Raw genomic sequence first — 26,739 nt, 5'->3', positions numbered from 1 at the left:
AACCTAATCCATCCTTGTAGATAAATTCATCAAAACTCAAGGCCTGTAGAAATGTTTACTAGTCTGTTCTCTATTTCTTAGTTCAGAATATTGGAGCTAGAAGGGACCTGACGGATCGTTTAACCCAATCCCCAGAAGTAAAGATAAAAATAACAGCGTGAGGTTTAAAGATGAGGACAGGAAGGAAGAATCAAGTCTTCTAACTGAACGACATCATCCTTTCATGGCCACTCAAGGGATGACAGGGGCTTCCTGGATGGGGACAAATGCCAACTCTGTCAAGAGGATGATTGCAATTAAAAATTCTTGTCAACCTGTACCCAAGTGAAGCAAAAGACAGCATTTTCTCTTCTTCAAAGAGCACTAGTACATTCTTGGAGGATACAACATAGCACATAGAAGAATGCTAAACTAGTGCCTCCCTCTTGGTACAGGGGTTAAAGCCTCAGCACTATCAAGTTATCACCAGCCACTGCATTGAGAGTTCGATCCCTGGCCAGGGAGGTCACCCACATGGTGCAGCAGACTCTCTTATCTACTGCTCCCCTCCGCAGTATATTTCAGTGAACCTACCTGTTCTGCTCCCCACTATGGTGAATCCTCTCACCCCCTGCACCTCTGGCCTAAACCCCAGTTCTTTCATGCATAAATATATAAAATAAATCATTGAAAAGGAAAGAATTCTCAACTATAATAGATTTTACTTAGGAATACTTGGGAGAGACTTGACAGCCACCAGCTTAACTAAGGAGCAAAGCTAGCATCATCAGTATTGAAAAAAAAATTGTTTTATGTATCTCGTGATATGATGTACTGAGAAGAACGTAACACTGAGAAAAGAAAGCCATCTTTACCAGCCAGGGTAGGTGATCATTCAATCCAATGAAGACTGAAAAAAAACACAAAGGTGGAAGAAAGGCAAATTCACTTGCTCCTTGAGCTGGGATTTCTATCTTCCCTGTCCCCAAATATCCGCTCTCCTCATCTTTGATGCAAACTGGTACTTACCCACTGACTTTCTTGGGCTACAAATTCATCAATGACAGATCATGGGGTCTCTGTCTGCACCATCCCATGAGCCCCATAAACACCAGTGCTGCATAGTACCATATATCCTATTGGCTCTGTTTTCCTGGATTGTTTCCCTGACTGATTCAGTGGCAGATTTAGACCTTTAATCCAGATTTAAATGAACATGAGATTTTTCAGTCTACAATGCAGCCTTCCACCAGGCTGCCTTGTTCCTAGACACACAGGAAATGGATGTAGACTTCAGTGTAGCCTTTCTTGCTTCTTCCTCTGAGCTGTGCCTAAGCTCATCTTGTAAATAAATGAACCATTCCCATCATCTGTTTGGCATTACTGAGAAAGCTGAAATGCCAACCTTAGCTCACAAATCAAAGGACCTCTGGGATGGATGTACTGTTGCCACCCACAAGGAAGCTAGCTGTCTTCAGAAAAGATAGTCAAAACTCTTCTTTTGGGTACCAAGTTGATCTCAGAAATGAAACTAAGGGGCTTCCCGGGTGGGCGAGGGGTTAATGTTCCAGCACTATCAAGCAATCACCAACTACTACATCATGAGTTTGATCCCCAGCAGGCAGAGAGCTGACCCACATGGTGCAGCAGACACCTGCTGTCTCACCTGCTGCTCCCCTCAGCAGTGGATTTCAGGGAATCTGCTTGTTCTGATCCACATTCTGTCTCTTATGAAATCTTTCACCGCCCCCACCTTTAACACCTCTAGTCTAGACCCCGTTCTTTATTTGCATATTTTTTTAAATTTAATTGTTTTTAGTTCCAAAGATTGTTTTCTCAAAGACCATATATTTTATTCTAAAGTCTCACTGAGCTGAAAATGTAATAAAAACAATAAATGAAAAAAATTCAACATGGAGAAACCAGGAGAATAACTATTACATGGAAGTTAAAACTAAGACACTGATGCATCACAAAGTAGGTAACTTCAGTTAAGTATGAGTCAAACAAACAGAATCAGCACACAGCTTCAGAAAGATGAAAATCTTAGTGGTTAGTGGTCTTGCTACATGATCTAATTATTAATAATCAAAAGAACAATAAAAACTACCATTTCCCATGTTCCTACATTATGAAAGATGCTGCGCCATATAATTCTCATGTTTAAGCCAAATATGCCATTTAATCCAAAATATAAAATAGCCAAAATATTTCACAGGTGAAAAAACAGTGAAAAAAATATTGAGCTCAAAGGGCTCATACTAACTTTTTCTTGTCAAAGACTCTGGGTCTGAAACAAGATCCACCACAGACTTGCTAATTTACTGTACTTTTGATGACTGGTGGTACAGCGGGTTAAAGCGCAGAACTAAGAAGCAAAAGGCACTTCATCATGAGTTTGATCCCTCACCCCAGAGGTGCCCCACATGGTGCGGCAGACCTCTCCTGACCCGCCCGCTGCTCCCCTCAGCAGTGTATTTGTTTTATTTTCTTGTTCTGCTCCCTACTCTGTCTCTGGTGAAGCCTCTCACTGCCCCTGCACCTCTGGCCGGTACTCCAGTTCTGTATGCATAGATAAATAAACCTTAAAAAAAAAAAAAAAAGGAAGGTTGAGATCTGAAGACAAAACCTCTCTAAGTAAAAGGATAATGAAGATCACAGCAAATATAGGCTGCCTTTATACAAGTTGCATGAACTGTGAAAACAAGCCTTGGAATGACATAAATGAATGTCAGAGATCAGTCAATCAGGAAATGTCTTCACTAATTTGCAAATTTTATCTTTCCTCCTGGAGTTTATAGTTTCTCATTATGCAACTGAGATAACACCTAACTTTTAGGTTTTATCATGAGAATTAGGTGAGATAATATGCATAAAGTGAGAGGTAGTATATATGACCCAGCAATTCCACTCCTAGGAATCTACCCAAAGGACACAAAAAGATTAATCCAAAAGGAAACCTGTACTCCTATGTTCATTGAAGCACTATTTACAATAGGTAAGATATGGAATAAACCTAAATGCCCCAAAACAATGACTGGATCAAGAAGATTGCGTCTATATACACAGTGAAATATTACTAAGCAATCAAGAAAGATAAGTGCATGCCATTCACCACAACATGGATGGAGCTGAAAGGAATAATGCTCAGTGAAATAAGTCAGAAAGAGAAAGAAAAGTATCAGATGTTTGACTTATAGAAGGAATACAGGAAATTGATCAAGAGGCAGGAAAAAAAAGGCTTGCAGGTTAACTATAGAGCTGAGAAATCAGGGGAAGGGAAGAGGAGCCACAAAAAGGGAGGAAGAGATAATGGCAATGGTAGACAGGTTATTTGGGGGTGGGATTTTTATGGGGACTATGCTTGAAGGGAAAAATAAAACATTATATAAAAATGAATGACAATGTTAAAAAAAAAAAAAGTGCCAGGTAGTGATGTTAAAGGACTGTGGGAAAATACGCATACCTACAATTTTGCATGTACTTCTGATGTTCATAATGTGCTCATGAGGATGCAGTAAAGGCATGAGTTATAGCTTCCTTCAGAAAGTAAGCAAGTCATAATAAATCCCTTATCTTACACATGGCTTTAACATAGCTTGTGTTACACCTCTTGAGAACACTCTGATTTTTAAAATATTGTGTGGGAAAGAACGTGCTGTTATTTAGCACCTACTAGCATTAGGTAGTTTTAGAAGTCAAAGACAAAGTTACACAGATCTCTCAATAAATACTGTGTCCCACAACCTGCTCAAACCTGAATAGAACGAAGGCATCAAAGACATGAAAGTACAGATTTTCAGAATCTGGCGGGAGTCTTAGTGGACCCTTTCCTTACCCTGATCAGAGAACATTCGACATGCTTTTTTCTCATGGACTATCTATAAACTCAGTTTTTATAGTGTTTTTAGCAGCAGTAGTAGCAACACTAGAAGTAACAACAATAACAGTTATTTGCTGGTGAATACTAATTATTGCTTTTATTATCACGATTATAATTTACAGGCACTGAGCACTGTCAGATACTATTCTAAGCACTATTTCCTATCAATGTATTAAATGTTTCCAACAACCCTGGAAAGTTAAATGAATCCCTCAAGGTCAGACAATGGTAACTCTTATTCACTGAGGCTAAGGAGGGGATTTTAGACTTTTCCACACAGGTAACTGCACACGACAAAAACCTCATGTGCTGGCACATGTTATATTCATTTTTAAAATGTATAAAATTGACTCAAATGGAACAGAGACAGACAGACGGGGACAGTAGGCTTGTCCACCTACAGGAAAAGATTTGACTCAGATAATTTCACACCTCCAAACTTATGTTTAATAAGCACACTTGGAGTTTATCAAATTGAACAACTCATCCTGGATGGAATTTTCACATGACCTCATGTACTTGAAATTTCAAGTCCTAGAGTCTTGAGAGTAACTGCAGTCAAGGATTCCATTAATCCAAGGAGACACGAGATGAACAGTGTGTGTGTGTGTGTGTGTGTGTGTGTGTGTGTGTGTGTGTGTAGGTATCAACCTGCTGTATGTATTTCTTTTCAAAAAGCTGCCCTCTGGAGACAAACAGCCTGAGGTAAATACACAAACTATACATTCTGCTTTTGACTGGAGGCTTAACTTGTCAGTGATAATGATTTACATAGTGATTCTCTCTCTTCCTGCCTAGAAACTTGCACTAGCTTCAAGCTATATGCTTTGTTAAGAGTCATGAGGAGAAAAATCCTTCCTATTTCCAGTTGGTTTGATAATTCTTTTCCAGGGGTGATATAAAATCTGAATAATGGAAATGTTGTTAAGGAAATGAGTGAATATTATAGAAAAAAAAGAGAAGGTGAAATTGTTTTAAAGGGTGAATACCCCATGACTGAGTGTTTCTACCGTTTCTTCAAAGTAAATGTTTATGTCATTCAGAGTCCTTGCCTGTGTCTTAATCGTCTCATCAAAGGCCTTCGCACAGAATATATTGCCAATAAATACTGCTGAATAAATATATAAATCTACCGTTACCCAATAATTTGTCAGCACTTCAGAATAACACATTAATCAATTGCATTGATTCTGAAAATAAAAGGTAAATAAATCTGTGGAATGTCATATTCCTTTTTAAATCTTATGTATTTGATAAAATGATATAATATGACTACTTCAGCCAAAGAAGTTTAAGTTCTTCTCTGTGTGTATGTAAGAAAGACTGTATCATTAAAGTCTAGGGACAAAATCTGATATTTGAGGGGTGATTCAGAAACTTTATTTTTTCCCAAATATTCTGTTTACTTATGCATAGAGAAGTGGGGTACAGGAGTGGTGAGAGAATGCACCAGACACAAAGTGGAGAGCAGAACAGGCAGACTGACTGATACCCACTGAGGGGAGCAGCGGACAAGACAGGAGAGGTCTGCCACTCCATGTGGATCACCTTCAGGGCTGGGGATCCAAGTCACACTGAAGCAGCAGTGCCTCCCACCAGGGAGGGCCAATTCAGAAATTTTCATTTTGTTTGTTTAAATTTCTTATATCTTTGTTCATATTTGAACAGTATTTTATTTCTCCTCGCAGGTGTAGTCCCCATTAATCGCCCACCACATCACCCGTGAGCCATCACCACAGCCCCTTTACCTTCCCTCTCCTCTTTTAATCCCCTCCCTTACCCCTCCTTCCCTGAATGCTTTAGATCTATAATTTGCCTGCTAGTTTTTTCTCTCTTTTCACTCTGACCTTTTGTTTGGTTTCCTTGTATCCCACCTATAAGTGAAACCATCTGATACTTTTCTTTTTCCTTCTGAGTTATTTCATTGAGCATTATCTCCTTCCAGCTCCATCATGTTGCTATGAAGGGCATGCATTTATCTTTTTGATGGCCGAGTAGTATTCCATTGTGTACACAGACTCCCGTTTACTTGATCCAGTTGTCTGTTTAGGGACACTTAGATTGTTCCCATATTTTAGCTATTCTAACTAGCACTGCAGTAAATATAGGAATACAGTTTTCTTTTGGATTAATTTTGTTGTGTCCTTTGGGTAGAGTCATAGGAGTGGAGACACTGGGTCATACGGTAGCTCCACTTGCAAAGTAATTTGAGAGTCCTGCACCCAGATTTCCATAGCAGTTGGATCAGTTTGCATTCCCACCAGCAGTGTGAGAGGGGTCGGTCCTCTTTTTCCATATCTTCTGCAGCATTTATTGTTGCCAACAACCGGCTAATCTTATATAACCTCATTAATTCTGTTTATGTCTAGACACAGAAGTGTGTTCATCCCACTGGGTAGCTCAGATGGATTCTGTGAGTATTAAATGAGATATGTGATAGCATGCAACCTAGAGACTGCATAAATGTGCTTAAAATGTTAGCTATTAATTGTAGTATTAACAGAAATTTAAAAAATCCTGTTTTCCTTAGAGAGGACCATGGAATGGAAAATACCTGTATTAGGTTACAGACTAAAGATGGACTTGTAAAATATCTCATTTTCATAAAAATGACAGTCAGTATGAATCTTTGTTGAATTTATAAGATACAACTGATCTTAATGGATTAGCTATCAATCTATCTAAAACAAATTAATAAGATGTTCAGCACAATGATCACCTATTAGTAAGAAAGCTAATAATTGCTTGCGTAAGTAAGTATAGGGTTTGGAGGGAGGGATGTAAAATTCCTCAATAATTGTGAGTCTAATGGCTCCTCCATTTAAATATTTACAAAATTTGCCACTGAAGGTTAGCTTCCACCTCAATGAATTCCAGATACTTCAAATTAGAGAATTTGTTTCCCTGTTTAGGAGTCTGAAGATCAAGTTTTTCAGATTTTGCAGAAGATATGACTAATTTATTTCCATGTAATAGCTTTTATCAAATATGTCTTAATAATGCATTCCTTTATGCAACCTCCTTACAGTTGTTGCAGGCTTGATATTCCATTATGATTTGCATTATTATGGTGGTAGAGACACTATACTTGTATGCCAAGAATACTCAGTAAGGCTTAACTGTATTCACCCCCCCACCCCAGGGCATCATAGCTCAAGGTAAAATAGTTCTTGTGACCCTTGCTTGTCTAAGGGGGTAAGGGGGGCCTGTGGCATGGCAGAATTCACACCACTGTACCTCATTATTAGATTGGTCCTGAGTCATGGAACCTGTAAGTGAATGAGTATCCCCAAACCATCCCCTCATTTGTTCTTCAAGGCAATCGTATTGTTTACACTGTGACATAAGCATTCACTGGTCCTGTACTCCAGGCAATTTATTCCTTCTGTATCCAAGCTCAGTGTTTAACAGTTCAGATGTATCTCACAATTATGGAGAAACAGAATATTGTGTTTCAAAGAGCTCTACAGACTACTGAAGACACCACCTACCATTTTATAAATGAGCAGCTTGTGGTCAGAGGCTGACAAGACTTAAAGTCTATGCAATGACAATAAAAAAGAACATTAGGCAATGACAGACTAATCCAAGGTGTGGATGGGCTATTTAAAGCAGTAACACAACCATGGTATTTTGCTGCTACTAAGTAAACTAAAATATCATCTTGATTGCTTGGGTAAATCTCTAGGAGAAAGACAAGAATCTTATAAGTCAATCTTCTAGATGAGGAAACTGAGGCTTAACAAGATTAGATGATACAGACGGTCACATGCTTTGGTGGGTGATCATTAAGAAGGGATTTGAGGTCCAGCTTGTCCAAACCCCAAGGCAGAGTGTCTGCTTATCACAAGTTTTCCAAGTTCCATGTTTCTCATTTGAAAAGTGACATTCCTACATGTTCCACCAGCAGAGGTCACTGAGACACCCCAGGGTGCGGTGCTCAGTATGAATAATCCAACTTGGAGAATAAATCTGGGAAAACAATAAGCTAGCCACTGTGGTTTGAACAAAACAAAACAAAACAAAACAAAAATGTTGCATTGGAAACTTGCTAATGTTTTCATAAATTTGTGCTAAGCATCATTCCTGATTTTGTATGATATGTGTCTCTGTGTCCGTGTGTGTTCATTTCTCTTGGATTTGCAAACCCCCCACCTACAGTTCATAAAGAATACAGCTGAAGTGAAACAATACTCAGATGGCCCCAGGTTCACAATGGTTCAACTGAAGATTTTTCAACTTGATGCAAACACCACACCATTAACCAGAAATCACACTGCTTATAAACTCACTTGTGATCTTATCCCAGGATAGCAAGATAGGGTATAATACTTTCTCATGATGCAGGTAGCAACAGAGAACGGTAGCTTTTAGTCAAGTCACACAATATACTGAATATATTTCATTAGCTACTCAACAATTTCTAATGAAATAGCTTTGTGTTAAATGATTCTGTCTGACTGTAGGCATTTTCAGCACATTTAAGGCAGGCTAGATAAACCATTCTCATGTGGTAGATTAGGTGAATTAAATGCATTTTTGACTTAACAGTAATTTTAACTTATCCTGGGTTTATCAGGATATAACTCCATTATAAGTGAAGGGAGATGTATACCTTCCATAATAAATTGTAAAGTAGAAAATAGCCGCCCTTTAAGAGGAAGGAAGGTCAAATTGAAAAATCTACATTCAGTTGCATTAATGCTTACTTTCAGAGAAGGAAGAACAAAAACTTAACCCCTTAGTTGATGGACTAGAAAAGTTTCCCTTGAACTGACACTTTTTTTAAAATTTAAAAGAAAAAGTCAGAATCTGGTGCAGCTTACAGAGTTACTGCACTAGAGGATTTTGCATTTGCAAAGATTCTTCGAAGTCTGATTCCAAAGCAGGCATCCTTTCTTCATCCGCCTCCAAAGTTCTCTCAGGAGAGAGGAGACTTCAGATACAGATTTTGACTTCCCTAGCACATCTCCGGGAACAGTTCCCAGGCAAACTGAGTTCCTTTGTAAATGTCACAAAGCTTCTCTGCCAGGTCAGTGGATGAAACTGTATCCGAGGATTAGCATTGCCAAGTCACAGAACTGTTCTGTCTTCCACCCAAATCGAAGCCCAGTGACTATTCCTACAGGAAAATTCGACAGCAAAGGACTTCTTCAAACATAACAAAAACATTCTCCAACATTCTAGCATTTATGATGAAGCATGGGTGAAGCAAGACCCACACTTAGGGGGCCGAGCTGCAATAAGGAAGATCGTCTTGGATAATGTGAAATTGAGAGGACACAAGCAGTGCAGGATTTTGACAGTCTCCTTCAAAAATGTCCTCTAGAAGGATGCTGACTATTAACACAACTTGTCTGCATTTTCCCAGCTAAGTAGGGATCTTTCAGACCCCTGGGTTTTTAAGACACCACCTCTATGTGTACTTGCAAGGTAATCTGATCCACATCTTTCCTACCTTGCTATAGAGGCATGCTGCAAGATTTAAGAGGTCTGTACTATAGAACAACCTTGAGCTACAAATAAAATCTCAACACACTTCCTAATGGAGAGACTTACCACAAGGGGAAACTCTACCTTCTCCAAAGCTGAGTGATTCACAAAGGACCTTAGACAGGCAGTGTAATCTTTACAAAACAATCTGAACATATTTTCAGTTATACATATTCTTCTTCCCCTTTTAACTTGCCAATATATATTTTAAGCTAGTAAAACAAGATTTACTCAAAGAGATCTGTAAGGTATCAAGTTGGCTTCAGTCTTCTTTGGGGTATTTGAAATTAGTCACATAAATTGTATCTACACTAGAAATATAAATTCTAATAAAAATGGTTTTCTTCCAGGTGTCAAATGCCCATTTGGTAATTCTACAGAGACCCTGCAAATGGTCCAAGGACATACCATAATCCTTTCCACTTCCTCACTTCTTTTGTAACCTTAGACCTGTGGTCTGTAAGTATGAACTGTGCTGATGTCACTTAAAGACGTGTTATTGAATTACTATGTTCCATATGCAATTGAAACAAAATGGCCACGATTTGGTTTTTAGCACCAACCGCAAGAAAGTATGTAACTCTAAAAGCCAAAGCTATGTCTCTGGAAAAGCTCAGAAGAAAGATCATCACGTGTTTGGTTCACTCAGATCGTCCTGACTTCCTGCCCCACCCTGCCAGCCTCAGTTACAAACCAAGTACCATGGGTCAGTAGCAGAACGTGTTCCTTTTCCCAAAGAGCAGCCTTACAAGATATCCGTAATGCTATGAAGATATATATAAGCCCATCTGTCCAGGGGCTAGAAGAAATCAGTCTGGACTTAGTGGAAATCATTCAGTAGACCCAAAACCCACACCCTGTGACTTCTCTGTGCATTCTTCCTCTCCCCCTCTGTCTCCTCTCTGTCCTCCACAATCTTGATTGAAATCGGTCATCCTGTGAATGTCTTTCACTTTGTTTATGATCTCTAGGTTTAGGCTCCCATCTTACATTGTGTGATGTGTACTGATTTGCTCTCCATAGGTAGGATGTCTCTACATGCAGAAGCCCTATCTTTGTGTTTCTTTGATCACTATGATAATGTGTTTATGTCTATTAGTATGTTCTGGGTATGGACAGAGGGTGATGGATAGGAGGTAAGTCTCGGTGTTTGTTGTTTGGTATTTCACCTTCAACTTGTGTCTTTTCACCAACATGTATGCTGGAGAAAAATCTGGGAACCTTGAAATGCATTCCTGATCATCTAGCTGTGATGTGGAATTTGGTTTTGGCCATAAAAAAAAATCTAAGACCTACAGTGTTAAGTCGAATGACAGAAAAGCAGAGGGAAGGGAGAAAACAGTGGCTGTGATCAATAGGACCAGCCATCGCAAATGTCTAATGATTTCTGAAAACACCTCACAGGCTGATTATAAATGTTCCTGCAAAGCCGGGGACATAATCAGAGGATGAATTCTGCCAAAGCAACACTCCTCAAAGAGAAAAATAATAGGACACACACACGCGCGCACACACACGGTCACACGCACACTTGTGAGGATTACAAAAGGCAAACTGCAATGAGAAATTCATTTATACTTTTCAGTTCCCAGAAGCACATAAAAAAATCAAAGCAAAGCAAACTCCACTATAAATAACCCTGCCACATTCTATATAAAGCCTTTGAGTGGCTAGGGAGTCTGATTGCTTTGAGGAGTTACAGGATTTGGTCATTTTTAATAGCCATGTTTGTTCTTTCACCAAATTACTTTCCCTCAGCAAATCTGCTCCAGGCACGAGGGGGTTCTTCTCAGTGTCCCAAGTATTCAGGTAGCAAAGGACAGGACCAGATGCCTCCAGGGCAAGGTCACCATGACAGGGGCTGGGAGTACAGAAGTGAAACAGAGAAGCTCAAATCCATTTGGAAAAAGACTTTGAGTTGTAAGAGGCATCAGGGAAGACACTGCAGAGAGCTAAGTAAATTATAGATCCCACCTCTGGAGCCGCTGTGATATTGTCCACCAGCTCAGTTTCCAAGCGCACAGGGAATTGTTACTAAATTATTCAGCATTAACACAATTAGTTCAAGCAACTGGAAGGTACAAGCTTTTTGTCTTCTTTTAGCTCCTGTCTGGCTACAGGATTTCTTTTTTCATTCCACTCAACAACCCAGTCTCCTTTCGGCTGTTTTGGTGATTCTCCCTTTAAAAGCAATTCACAAAATTGTCCACTCCTGGTGAAAATTTCCAGCAAACTCTCTACCCAAATGCTGCAAACCTGGAGTAGTTAAGGATATTGCCCACCTCTGAAAAAACTAAAACTATGTCACCAGACCAATGAGAATGTACTTTAGTGCCCACATCTCAATTTTCTCACCTGCAAAGTAGAGACAGTAACATCTGTACATAATATTTAAAGGACCTAGCATGATAGCTGGGGTGATCAAGACAAATTCTCTCCTTCTGCTACATCATTTTTCTCTTACGTCACGGGCACAATTACTTTTGATGTATATTATAAAGTGCAAAAGAAAAAAAAAAGATACTATGAAGCCCCTGTATTTGGAGAATGACCCACAAATCACTTTGTATGTGGGACCAACCCAGACATACACAATACACATTCCCCCGTAAGGGAATTAAAATACCAGCCATGTGTTTTAAACCTCAAGGATATTTTTCTTCATGCAGGGAGGGAATTTATATCCAGTTAGTGTCTTACTAGAAAAATATGTAGGGATGCATGCAAAGAGATGGGTATATTGACCCCACACGGTCAAAAAATCTGAGTCTACCTTCTGAGTGTCCCAAAACTTAACTACTAATAGCCTGCTATTGACACGAAGCTTTACTTGTAACATAAACAACTGATTAACACATATTCTGTATGCTAGCTATAATATGCATTGCACTTTTAAAATAAACTCAGCTGAAGAAAATGTCACTAAAACATCATGAGGAAGAGAAAATACATTACAGTACTATATTTATCGACAGCATAAGTTCATATTGTTTATTTACAAAAAAATCTGCACATAAGTGGATTCACCAAGTTCAAGTCCAGGCTGTTCAAGGATCAACTGCAGCAGCTTTTCGAGTAACAATCATTTCTATCATCTGGTGGCAGCTTGGAAAACCTCTCATAATCTTGTTCTAACCCTCATGTTTTGATTTACTTTGGTGAGTCTCACTTTTCTCATCAGCAAAGTGGGGTTGTCTCTCTCATTGAACATCTCCCACATGGGGTACAAAGGAGATCATGTGTTGCCATGGTTACATGAACACACTCTGGGAATGACAAGTCAGTATTTGACTTCTAGCTTCATCACTTAATTCGCTTAACCTGAAACCTCTGAAATGTCTCTCCTCTCCAGGCACTCTTACCACATCTGGCAATGGACACCAGGGTAGCCTCACCAGGGGCTGCGGGGAGAACTGCACAGACTTACAAAGTGTCTACCACACAGTAAACACTTACTGGCTATTACCAGTTTATTTCTGGCTGCTCAAAACCATTTTTCTCCTCCACTTTAACATCCTTGACCAATGTTATCCATTTCCCAGTCTGCACCATATATTCACAACACAAAAGATTTATGGAACACAGCTGGACATTTTTTAAGGACTATAGAGAAATAGAAATATACATTTAGTATTTTAATCCCTGCTGTTCTCCCAATATTCCTCAGCCCTTCTTGTCAGGCTCATTTGGATTCTGCTGTTGTCTCCCATGGAAGCCCAGTGACATTTGATATTCCACAGATTTCAGAACACATCTGCTGCATTGTGGTAAATACCATGCAAAAAAAAAAAAAAAAAAAGGAGTCCATAAGTCTGAGCAGGGAACTGCTCCCCTTAACTGACTGAGTTTGGGGGTAGCCACACATAGTTATCTCCACCATCAGCTGCTGTATAAAACAATAACACCTAGGGGCCTCCCTGGTGGCCTTGGGGTTACGTCTCAGTTCTATCACCTCTACAGTCTGATTTTGATCCCCAGTCAGGGAGCTGACCCACACGGTGCAGCAGACCTCTTCTGACCTGCTGGCTGCTCCCCTCAGCAGTGTGTTTTAGTAGATCTACCTGTTCTGCTCCCCACTCCATCTCTGGTGAGTCCTTTCATCCCTGAACCTCTGACCTACACCCCATGCTTCTACCCAAAAATAATTAAAAATAAAATAATGAAAGAACCCCACCTGCAAATTGATGTAACAGCAGATGTGTCAAACACCTAATTCATGAAGGTCAAATGAGATAAGCAGCAACCTCTACTCAAAATTTTGCCCTGGGTTCTTCCAAACATCAGCTTCCCTGACCCTTCTCTTTAATTGAGCAATATTCAAAATTTACCCAGACTAGATACAGAGAACAAAGATTGGTTTCTGGCTTCTTAAAAGATGGTTCACTTTAAAGCTTGAATGTTCACAAGAATTACCTAGAGATATTGATAAAATGCAGATTCTGGTTCAGCAAATCAGGAGATACAGTTGGCAAGTGAAATTCTGCATGTCTAACTAGCTCCCAACTGATACTGCTGCTGCCGTTGTACCAGTCTGTCTGCAGACTGACTTTGCAGTCTAAGAATGTAGCATATGACTTTTCTTCTCCCAGATAGAACCCTTGGGAGAGTTCCTAAAGGTATAGCCATGGCAGGTGCGGTAACCAGTACAGATGAGAAAACATACCTACATCTTTCCTGAATAGCCAGTTATTTGAAGATTGACAAGACTGTCTTTACTAAAAAAAAAAAAAAAAAAAAAAAAAATCAGCCCCTTATTGACACAAAGGGTGAGGATGCAGCACTGCAAGCTAGCCACAGCCGTCTCAGTGTGAGTTCGAATCCCAGACCAGCAGGTGATCCACATGGTGTGGCAGACCTCTCCTGACCCACCCGCTGCTCCCCTCAGCAGTGTACTTCATCAGTCAACCTGTTCTGCTCCCCACTCTGTATCCAGTGAGTCCTCTTACCGCCCCTGTACTTCTGGCTTGTACCCCAGTTCTGTATGCATAAATAAATCTTTTTTAAAAAAAAAATCAGCCTTAGCTAGGGAAAGGAACACACATGGATGAATGGTGACAAGGTGGCCATGTGTGTACACGTGCGTATGCACATGAAGAGGGTGAATTTAGGTGAATTATAACTGGAATAACATGTACAGATGGAAATGTTGAAATATTAAAGAAACTTCTATGCAGACAACAGGTGTATCCAGGCTATGTGGAAACTGTAAATAAAAAAAATAAAAAAATAAAAAAAAGCTATGCTGCTTTTATTTTTCTTGAATAACTTAATTCCTTAAATAACTTTTCTAGGTTCCTATTTATTGAAAGGTTAAAGACAATATTGAGACTGACTGTATAATTCAAAGACTCCAAAGAGAGTTTCCCATCTCAAAACCAAATACAAAATTTTCATTTCTAGTTAGTACTCAATCAATACCATGGTAGCAAAAGTGGTTGGAGAGGCATTGAGCAAGAAAGCAAGACTTCTGATGTTCTTTCTCCTCGTTTATAAAAATAATTAATAAATCCATCAATAGCAGATTAATTCATTCATTGATGACATTGACCCTCCAAGGGTTTAACTTGGAAGTTTAGCTTTTTTATTTTAGTAAGACTCTATTTACCAAATGAGTAGCACATTAAATAATGTTCCCTAAAAATTTGCTATAAAAAGAGGGTCTTTATTTTAAGAAAAATTTTAAATACAACCCAGTCATTTATTTTTCTTGCCCTTTATAATGTAGTGATGATATGTCATACAATATGAAGGCAAAAGCCCTCTTATTTCTTTCACCCATAAATGAAGAAAGTTTTAATATATTCATATATTTCCTTACAGGTTCTCCTTTACTGATTTGTGGTAGTTATTAACAAGTTGGTATCAAATGATGCATTCAGGACAATTCAATTCAATTTGCTTTTTATGTAAATTATAAAAATATTGTTTACTCATTAGATAAAATCATGTATTTGGGATCTTTTATTATTTTATATCATATTCAACTAGCCAAATCTTCTTTTTAAACATTTTTTTTAAAGATTTATTTATTTATATATAAAGAACTGGGGTACAAGCCAGAGGTGCAGGGGCGGTAAGAGGCTTCACCAGAGAAAGAGAGAGGAGCAGAACAGGCTGACTGACGAAGCACACTGCTGAGGGGAGCAGGGGGCGGGTCAGGAGAGGTCTGCTGTGCCATGTGGGTCACCTCTGGGATGGGGGATTGAACTCTTAACCAATTGCACCACCAGGGAGGGCCCTCGACTGGCCAAATCCTTACATGGAAAAAAAAATCAGTGGGTACTCATGATAATAACATTAGGATTTTCCTATATTAATTTTTAAAATCAAGTATAGTGGCATTGTATGTGGCATGGCAGAGAAGGAATTGAGGAGATAGCCACAGATGTTGAAAATTATTGCATACAGTGATCAGTTTATGGATACAAAGGGGTCCTAATTTTTCTAAGTATTTGAACATATATATATTATTTAATGAGCAATTGTTAACAGCTAAGTATCAGGTAGTCTATTTATATCACACCTGAATCTTTTACTTATATTCCATATACACTTGAAATCTAGTTTCTGTTATTTATTCTCTTGCAATCAAGTTCCCTTGTTATAAAGAAATTAATATTACTTAATGATTTCACCCTATTCTATTGTGTGACTGTGCAATGAATCACTTCCCAGTTGTGCAACATTTAATTTGTTCAATTCTTCTCTGAGTTTTGGCTTTCTATTTGTTATAGCAATCAATTCTGTTTGCTTTTGTTTTCATATGACTATGTTGTTGCCACTTATTCATAAAACACAGTTACAAAATCTGACTTTTTGCCCATAAAATATATGACTACGATCATTGTAATTCAAGAGAGAAAAAAAAAATCTGCCTCAATGAGATGACTCTAGAAGGACATTCCTTGCAAACAGTCTAATTGAATTTATTTTTCAGGGCATTTGCAGAGATAAGCTGAGATTATCCACATGCTTACCTTGCCACTAGGTAAGGAATGAGGTGATGAGGAGGCACAGCTACAGAAAGAATGAATTAGGGAGTGATTTAGGATGTTATTCAGGTACAAATTCAGATAACAGACTACATGTGTGTGTGTGTTTAAAGTTTCTGCTAATTTGCATGGCTAATATCATTCCATGTATTTATATCAGCATCAAAAGTGCTGGATGCCTGTTATGTCTAAGTCCGGACAGTAGGCAAGAGACAGGCAACTTTCCCTGTTTGGCTAGATTGAGACATGCGATGCTGACTTGCATTCCTGCCAAATTATTGGTGCACAGGCTCTGTCTGAGTAGGCAGAGGCTTCACGGAACTGACAGAGAATTGTTCTCACAAGGCTAAAGATACAATTTGGCTGTGGCTGCGTCGCCCAGTGCTCTTAACATGCAAGCAGCCAACAAAAATAATGGCTGTCAAGTGCAATTTTCTCCCCGGCCGCTGACATCGTAAACTGTAATATAGTGTAATTATTTGGCATCCCGTGTCCTTCATACTAAACACCACCCAAACGATTTCTGAGTTACAGAGAAGGGAGAAGGTTAGAAGGTCAAATTTAAAGAGAGAAAATGAGTCAGTGCCTTGGAGGGAGAGAATTATATAAATAGACGTGGCATCACCAGCAAGAGAGTTATATCCAAATAAGGAGCTGCTCAGGAGCCCAGGTAGGAGAGAAACAGGGAGGGTAAGCACAAAGGAGTTTATACAAGGCAAAGCTTCAGGATAGATCTCTGTCTACCTGACCATGGACTTCAGGTCAGAGCACCAAAGAAGAAGTGCTAAAAGATCGGGAGCCAAAAAAATTGATGGATGCAATGCATGCTGTTTTTGAAGATTGCTTTCTTCTTTTCTGTTCCACCGGGATTTGTATCTTAAATATAATCCTGCAATTCACTCTACCATTAAAAGTGAGAACACCACTGTCAGAGATCAAGAGAGGCTGGGTGACTTTCTCTTCTAGCACCCCAGAGCAGAGAAGCCAGCTCTCCAAGAAACTCTTCCTTATATTTCCTCTGTGGTTCCATAGATCTCACCCTGGCTCTCTGTCTTCTTGGATCTTCTCAGTTTCTCAAGTAATCTTGCACACACATTCTCCTGTTTTGAAACACTTCCTTCCCCATGCTTCACCGGATGATGGCACCACAGCTCACAGGTTATTTCCAAGGGAATATTCCAGCATCCCACAGAATAAGCCAGGTCCTCTGCACAAGCAAGCACCCATAAAACCATACCTTGGGCCCTCCCTGGTGGCACAGGGGGTTAAAGCACAGCACTGAGAAGCTACAGCCACTTTGGCATGAGTTCAATTCCTGCCCTGGAGGTGACCACATGGCGTGGCAGACCTCTCCTGACCTGCCTGCTGTTCCCTTCAGCAGTGTACTTCGTCGATCTGCCTGTTCTGCTCCCCACTCTGTCTCTGGTGAATTCTCTCACCGTTCCTATACCTCTGGCCTGTACCCCAGCTCTGTATGCATAAAATAAATCTTTTTTAAAAAATCCCTATATTTCAGAACACAGGTTTCTGGTTTACTATGACATCTGTTTTCGTGATTATTTAATGTCTGTGTGTCCCTTGATAAAGCATTAGTTCCATGACAGAGAGCATGGACCCTTGTTTGCTCAGAGCTGAGAACCCACTAGAAGCAGAATGTTTAGCACATAGTAGGTGTTCAATCAATATTTGTGGAATGACTTGATTATGTACTCTCTAACTCCTAGAGAAGGTCTCTGATGATGAGATCAAGAGACCCTCCTTAAAGAATTTGTTTGTATAATCCCACAAAGATGAAACTTTTGGCCATGGCTGTAAGATTCATGAACGTCATCAAAGGTTTCTCTTTCTCTTGGGAGTTAGTACAACTTAACTATGGTGGGGAAGGTCCCAGGCGTCCTCTCATTCTGCCAGAATTGCTAAAGAAAGCTAATGCTGGGGGGCCGGAGTGGTGCAGCACACTCACTCTGATTTTACAAATAGGATCTGAACAACCTTGTGCTACCAAGAACTGGAGGCAGGAAAGACATTTGCTTGGCTGCTTTAGGTTTTTCAGAAATTCAGTAAGGTTGCAAGGTCTACCTTGTATCACAAGTGCAAATTAACAGATGGGTTGAAGATAATAGTTACCACCTTGTACCATGTCAGGCAGGTAAGGAGGCTCCAGGAAGAGATACCACAATCTCCTCCAAAAAAATGCTTAACAAGTATCACTGTCTCAAAGAGTCTTAAAATCTGTCTAGAGAAACAGTGCTTAAAACACTCAGCTGGGCTTTAAAATGGCAATGTGACAGAGAAAGCGTGACGGTAAGATAGTGTCCCTTTTATTGAAAAATGTCATTTGTGTTCAGTGTGATTGTGTTCGTGTTGCTTTTATCAAGCCCTTTATTATTTGAATTCATTTGTTCATGTAAAATATTACTGACTAGAAACTGGAAGTTTCCTGTATTCTTACTACTGCCCATTTATGGTCATATCAAGGTTCTGGAGATAAACAGTAGAGGACAAACGAGATAAGAATCCTTCCTGGGTAGAATTTGCTCTCTAGGAAAAGTAAATCATATAAAAGATAGAGTATGCTAAATAATGAGCACAGGGAAGCAGAAAAAAAAAAACCTAAAAGAGTTAAAGGTTTTGAAATATTGAAGGAGGAACAGTAACATATTAGACAGCATGGGATAGAGAAGGAGTCTCTACGAATATAACTTTCAAATTCATTTTAATTCAACAGGAAATATACAAACTTGGGTTTCTTCTGACCCAGGGGGCCGGCCCTCAATCAGTTTATGTTTGTTCCATAAGGTCTTCTTCTTTTTTTTTTTTTAATTTGTTTATTTATGCATACAGAACTGGCGTACAGGCCAGAGGTGCAGGGGTGGTGAGAGAATTCACCAGAGACAGAGTGCTGAGCAGAACAGACAGATCCACTGAAGTACACTGCTGCCGGGAGCAGCAGGCATGTCAGGAGAGGTCTGCCGCATCATATGGGTCACCTCCAGGGCAGGCGGGGATTTAACTCATTCTGAAGTGGCTTTAGCTTAGATAGTCTTATTTATCTTATAAGGATCAGTCTTAAAGAGCTATCAAACTTTCCCTGGGTTAACAATTAGAAAGCAGCCCAGTCAATATACAAACCTCTAGAGAGAGCATCTCTAAGGTATAGTTCTCTCTCGGCATCCGACTGCCTAGCAAAGGAGAAGAAACAGACCACAGATTATGGAAGGGTGTATGTGAAGCTTAAAAGAACCAATCACTCAAAAAACTAGCATTGCCCTTCAGTTTGAACTCAGTCTGCAGGGTCCGAGGCCCCCACCATGACAACTTGCAGGAGGGCCTTTGAAAGAGCAGGTAAGCTCGTCAGTAACTAAAGCTTCTCAGCCAGTTCCTGGGGAGAAGCTCAGCAATGAAGTGGTTTAGAGTTGGATGTGGAAGAGTGTGCAGAGATAAAACATTGTAAAGCACCGGTGGGCACCCCGATACGGATCATCCCCACACTCAGCCTGACTCAGTATGAAGCAGTCACCTGAAATGTATTTTTGGCTTTGCTACAACACAAGATCCTCAAAAGTTTAACTATAATGATTCAGGAGTGATTTTTTCAAAGGGGAAAGCCATATAATTGGAAATGTATGCAGAAAAATTCTTTAGAGAGTAAGTATAACCCTGATTTAATAATTGTTTGGGAATTGGCCATGGTAGGGAACAGGAAAAGAGCCAATTCACAAAGATTAAGGAGCAGTTGATCCATTTCAAATTCCTAGGATTCACCAGTAACATTTTTGCCACTCAAAGAAGCATGGATTTCCCGAGTATTACTAAGTCAGCAAAGGACATTGAATGCTTGGCCATTTGCCTCTCATGCTATTATTTCACTTAAGGAATAGAGGTAATTTTAATCATCAGATTCTGTGAGTTTAAAGTAAACTCCACTTTATTTTAATCATCAGATTCTGTGAGTTGAAGGTAAACTCCACTTTAATTACTTTTTCTATTCAGATAAAAATGGAAAGTTCTCCTGGACACATCATGTTGGTTATTTATCATTTACTATCACACCAAGTTAACTAAAAGAAATGAAACATACCCATCAATTCTGTATCTCTGCACGTATATACAGAATTTCATCTGGTCTGAAAATGACTTGCCTGAGGGCTGGTAAAAGAAGTTCTGAATATCTGGCCTCCCGGGGTTCAAGTGCAGCACTATGAAGCTATCCAACAGCTGTTTCAGCACGAGTTCGATCCCCAGCCAGGGAGGTGACCCACATGGTGCAGCAGACCTCTCCTGTCTCATCCACTGCTCCCCTCTGAACTGCATTTCAGTAGATCCACCTATTCTTCTCCCCACTCTCTGGCCTGTCTCTGATGAATCCTCTCACTCCCACACCTCTGGCCTGTGTCCTAGTTCTTGTATGTATCAATAAATAAATCTTTTTAATTTTTAAAAATGTTCTGAATATCCAGAAAGCAGGAACCTCAGGATTTTGCATTTTATATTCAATAACTCTTGCATGCAAAATTAGAGTTTAAATGCATGCTTGCCAATTACCAAAACTCAAAAGGGGATAGTGGGTAAACTTACAGCCCTTAGATCCTCAGCATGATTCAAACCCAAATCATTTACCTGCTCTAAGAAACTGAGTGGCTTTATCATTCTATCATCTAAGCCTCAGTTCCCACACTTCCCCCCAAAAAGATAACGCTGATCAAGAAGACCATATTCAAAACTCACTGGGCCAGCTGTGTTTTGGAATTCAGAAGTTTTCACATTTGGAAATATATTAAGGTGTGTACACTGCCTGGTAAGTAACACCCTCAGCAGGGGGTAGGGCGGCACCCTGTCATCAGAAGCATTAACATTTCTGCTGGGAGATATATGAACAGTCACAGTAATGGGATGCATTATGACTATAAATAGCCTCGTCAGTTCTGCTACCTTAATTTGTATCAAGCATACAAAATATCCCGCAGAGATTTCATATCTTGGATTTATGAAAAATGAAGTATAAACCTGCTTTACACACATGTTTGTCTATGTACACAGAACTGCACATTTATATATACAGGGTGGGGGAGAGGAGAGAGAAGGCTATTGTTAAACAGGATTGTGCCAGAAAAGTAATGGCACATTTTGCTCAGCACACACTGAGCAATCAATAGTGGACAGAATGAGTTCCCTGAAGGCAGGATCACTGTATTTTAAAGATTTACTTATTTATGCATACAAGAACTGGGGTACAGGCCAGGGGTATGGGGTGAGAGGATTCACCAGATACAGTGTGGGGAGCACAACAGGCAGATCCACTGAAGTACACTGCTGAGAGGAGCAGCGGGTGAGACAGGAGAGGTCTGTCACACTATATGGGTCAGCTCCCAGGCTTGGGATTTAACTCTTGCTGCAGAGGCTCTGGAGAGCTTCACAGTGCTGTGCTTTATTTAACCTGTGGCACTACTAGGGAGGGCCCAGGATCACCATTTTGCTCACTGATATGGTCCCACACATCCCCAAACCTATGATGTGCCTAAAAGAATTCCTATACTTCTATATAGCGTTGAGGGGGGCTTAACAAATAAAAACTCATTGAGTGATTCATGGCTTTTCCTCATCCAGGCTTCACTCGTCCAAGTAGAACTACCTAAAAAGACAAAGTGCAATTTCTAGTGAACTCAGCTTGCTTTGTAAAACAGGAAGGAGGTGCAGAAATACAACCACAAGTTCCTAGAGAAACACAAAGACTTTACTCAAGCCTTGAAGATCAATATGCAATCCTTTCCTGGTTTTCTTTTCAATCTCTGCCTTTGGGAAATGACTAAGAGTGGCATGATTCACATCTGAATCTGACATATCAGAAAAAACCTCAATCAAGGGAAGCTCCTAACTGGAACCCCACCTATGATCATGGTGTGTATAAAAATTAACAGCAGCTCATGAACATCGTTGAGGAGCAAGTATAGAATCTTCAGTGACCCATGTGCTTTTGGAAAGGAGACAGCCCTCATCTACACAAGGAATAGCTGTCTAGCCTTCCAACAACAAAAAGTAAGTCCATACCACTAAATTACACACACACACAGAGCAGTAAACTAAAATTTAGAATCTATACATTTGATCCATCTGACAATGAGTAAGTCCACCCTTTAACACAATGTGATGACTTCAGCACACTACCAAACACCCACTCTAAGAAGTTCCCTTTCTCTGCCCTAGGTTAATGAGTCAAACAACAAACAAATGGAGAAAATAAGAAGGAAAAAAATCTTCATGCAGTTAGTGACATTTTCCCCAAAACACTATCTTCAAACTGAGATAGTAGGACTTCAAAAATGGCAAAAATGCATGACTCTTCTGAATATGATAACCTCAGGAAAAGATCTGGCATGCAGATTTCTTATAAGCAATGGGGAGGGAAAGCTTATTTGTATATATATCACACAAATGTTATTCTCCCACGAATGGTGGGGGAGTCGGCTTAGCCTAGAAGAGCAGTCTGTCTCCATTTAAAACTGCTACCATTCACTTAGTCCTATTTCTAAAGAAACCAACAGGCAAACTGACACACTACCTGCACCAAAACACCAACAGCTAAATAGTGTGAAGAGTGTTACAGGTCTGATGTTAAAGGCCAGGAACAGATCCTGAAATTGGGGTCTTAAAAATAAAGCTTACCTGACATATACACAATGGACTATTACTCAGCAACCAAAATAAATAAATAAATAAACACATTCCTTTTGCAGCAACATGGATGGAGCTGGAAAAAATCATGCTTAGTGAAATAAGCCAGAAAGAAAAGGAAAAAAAATAACGGATGGTTTCACTTCTAGCAGGAGTATAACAGACCAGAGGAGAAAATAATAATAATAATGAACAGCTATATACCAGAGACATTTTATGGGGGTGGAGTGGGGAATGGATCAAAAACAGTGGGGGGGAGGGAAATACACTGGACTATGGTGATGGCACATGGGTGATTCAGTGATGGGAAGCCCACGGGGATTGCAACTGAGATGGAAAAAGGCACAAAATGATGTAAAAATAAACTATTATATTATGTAAACAAATAAATAAATAAAAATAAAGCTTACCCGGCCAACAAGAATGGGTTCAGGTCCAGAAAACTCTTCCAGGACAAACATTTGATTCCAAACCCAGCCTCTTTTGGAGCGGTTTAAAATCCGCTGTTCTTCACTCAGACTGTTTAGTTCCAAAGGGGATCCACTCATTACGCCTTGAGACTGATTCATCGGAGCCATGTAAATGTAAGGGGGTAGGGTAATCCATAATATTATTAATGGAGTCCAGAGATCCAAGAGCATTTCCGCTAGCCGTTCTGGCATGGTCCCACCAGTTAAGCAAATCACCACGAAAATGAGACAATTATTTTTTTTGCCTCCGGTCTGCAGTCATCCAATTCATCATGCAGTGCTGAGCATTTACTTAGAGCTCTGCCCGGTATTGAGAGCACAGGAAATAGACATCTTCTAAGCAGTTTTTCTAAGACCGTGATCCATTGGCTTTCCTTTTTCTCGAAATTTCCTGGAAAAACAAGGAGAAAGAAAGGTAAGGTTCACAGCAACAGGTTTTTCAAATTCACTGCTTTTCATAAGCATGCCAAGGAACAATGGGAGCGATTTCCCCAACTCTTGAGTAAAGAAACTGGATCATTTGAGAAATAAGAGCAAGTAGGTGAACAGGTCCTTTGATTGTGTAAGCTTTATTTAGATTTTAATATTCATTTTGTATCGAAATCCCCTACTTTGGGTAACAGAATTTCTCCTTTTCTTCCTTTCCTTCCTTCTTCCCTTCTTTCTTCTCTCCTGTTTTCCTTCATTCTCCCTATCCTCTTCTCCCACTAGCCCTATTCTCCTGTGGTTTGTTGTGCAACTTGAGATACCACTGCATATGCACAGCACTGTTCTCTTTGATTCTGCAAGCTTTTCTTCCTCCTGTTTGTCTCTCCTTCCTTCCTTCTTTATTCCCTTCCACTTCCCCTTTCTCTTTCCTTTCCTCCCTCCTTCCCCTCCCTCCCTCTATTTCCCTTTTTCCCTCCCTCCCTCTCTCCCTTCACCTATTTAAAGATGGGCTCAACTTCATTCTATGTTGAAATATGTGAAGTAACTAGCCCCCAAAGGGTAAGGGAAAACCTTTTTTTTTTTTTTTTCCAGTTACAAATGAGAATGGGAAGGGAGATTCCCTCACGTTTTAAGCCTTGGCTGCCACAATCCATCAGAAGGGAACAACACCCCGTCCAGGGGACAGAAAGCAGTCCTCTGCCAGGGTGCTAATAATGAGTGAATAAAATTAGAATGCTCCCAGAGAGAAATTTTGTAATGTCCAGCATGTGTTCTGTAATCAGGACAGTGTCAGGGTTCCCACTCTAAATGGACAGTTGACCAGGAGATTTAAATTATGAAAAGCTCCTTTGGGAATGATATATGGTAAAAATTCAATTTTCAATTGAGGAGATTCAGAAAGCAATGGGCCAAAAAAATAAAAAATCCCCATTAACCTGAGGTATCAAATACATTTTTTTTGCTTACCTTCAGTGTAGCAAAGGTGTTTCTTCCCTTTCAAGAAAAATATATATATATATTTTTAAAGAAAGAATTTCAGATCCCAGAGAGAAACCTTGCTGAATTAGATTAAATGGGAAAATAATTCCTCGGGACACTGTGGGGAACACTTGGGTTCAGGGAATTCATAATGGGGTAGCGGACCTTTCAACTTTAGGTCTGCGCTTCCATTCTGGCTCAGATCAGGAAAGCTAAAGTCATTAACACTGGCTGAGCTCCTGCGTGGCTGTGGTCAGGCCAGCAGGAAGGGGCTGGCCCATACTACAGCGTCACAGACAGCAGCATAAAATCTAACAAGATGGCAGTGGAACCCCCGACTGGCACCCCACCTTCGAGTTCAGCTCAACCATTAGGGCTCTTGAGCTCAAGAGCGCCCTGCCCTGGGCAATGGACAGGAGAGTGGATGCAGGCAGCATTTGTTGTGGGAACCAAGGGGTAACAGCTCCCAATAAAGAACCTACAGAAAGAAAAAGAGCCCAGAACAAAGTCCCCGAATTGTAGCACATGCAGAGAAAAGTGCCTTCCTTTCAAAGTCCATTCCCACAAGGGCCTCCACTCCTTCTAGAAGTGAAAAGCAGACCCTTAAAAGCTCACGTTTAACACTAATTTCAAAAATTCATTTTATTATATTTATTTATTTGGACATAGAAGAACTGGGGTACAGACCAGAGATATGGAGGGTGAGAGGACCCACCAGAGACAGAGTGGGGAGCAGAACAGATGGATCCACTGAAATACACTGCTGAGGGGAGCAGGGGGTGAGACAGGAGAGGTCTGTTGTGGGTAGCTCCCAGGCCAGCGGTCAAACTCAGATCATTGTGGTGATGGAACCGAGACTTTACCCACCCAATTAAGGCCACCAAAGGTCCCTAACAGCTGTTTTAATCTCCCTCTGATTTCAATCTTCCCCAGGAATTCAGTACTGACAGGTCAGTAGGAAGCGATCTAGTCAGCATCAGTGAATTTTTTTTTTTCCATTTCTCAAAGCAAAACCAGACCCTGTCATAAGACCCTTACTCATTCCACACACCTAGGTTACCTAAGCATGAAAGAATTCCCTTTTTGTTTATGTTCCCCCTTTTCTGCCTATAAGCACCCTTCTTTTTCAGAGCACCTTTATCTTCGCTAGGTGGGATATGATCCAATTCATGAGTCATTTAATAAAGCCAATTAGATCTTCGAGTTAATTCAGTTGCATTTTTGTTATTTAATGCTTTTGATAAGAAATCCCAAAATAATAATATCTTTCTAAATCGTCAATCCACTTGCTCAGATGGTACTGAGAGCACACGTGTCTCACTTTCTTCTAGACATGGACGAGGACAGAGTAGTGAAGGAGGACTTGGAGTATTCTGTACAGAGTCAGGGAGGCAGAGAAGCCTGGGTTTGCATCCCAGGACACCCCACTTGCTGTCTCTATATTTATGGACAAGATGCTGAAGTTCTCTGAGCTTTTGTTTTCTCTTCTGCAAAACTGCAAAAACAATAGCTCCTACTTTATGAGGGCAGGGTGACTCTGCAAAGGGACACATGGAAATCCGTCAGTACCTGGGAGACACTTGCTGGCCCATAGTCCCTGTGATCTCTGCCCTGGAGGGAACTTTCATAAAAAAAGCCAAATGAAAGAGCAAAGAATTAAGCTGAGCTGCTTCCACAACAAAAGTGGTCAAAGTATGAGAGCAACACAGAGACACTTAATTTTTTGTCTTCAAGGTGGTCTGTGGGGGGCTGTGGCTTATGCTGGTGTGCACAGTGCTGTGGTTCCAGCCCTTGCATGTCTCATGGGAGATGACACACCTAACAGACATACCTGACAGTCTTT

General features: G+C 40.1%; 1 protein-coding gene across 1 annotated transcript in view; it reads right to left on the bottom strand.

The window, feature by feature from the left end:
* Nucleotides 1-26,739, bottom strand: part of CDH8 (cadherin 8, type 2) — a 349,844-nt gene that overhangs the window by 310,377 nt on the left and 12,728 nt on the right. The window contains exon 2 of the mRNA XM_004690505.2: nt 23,430-23,880. Within this exon, the coding sequence (XP_004690562.1) occupies nt 23,430-23,681 (252 nt within the window). The 5' untranslated portion in view covers nt 23,682-23,880. The remainder of the gene's footprint in view (nt 1-23,429; nt 23,881-26,739) is intronic.

Source organism: Condylura cristata, unplaced genomic scaffold (assembly GCF_000260355.1).
Source record: "Condylura cristata isolate star-nosed mole 26May11 unplaced genomic scaffold, ConCri1.0 scaffold00028, whole genome shotgun sequence".
NCBI lineage: Eukaryota > Metazoa > Chordata > Mammalia > Eulipotyphla > Talpidae > Condylura > Condylura cristata.
The sequence above is the reverse complement of the archived record's forward strand: the minus strand, read 5'-3'. Positions and strand labels throughout refer to the sequence as shown.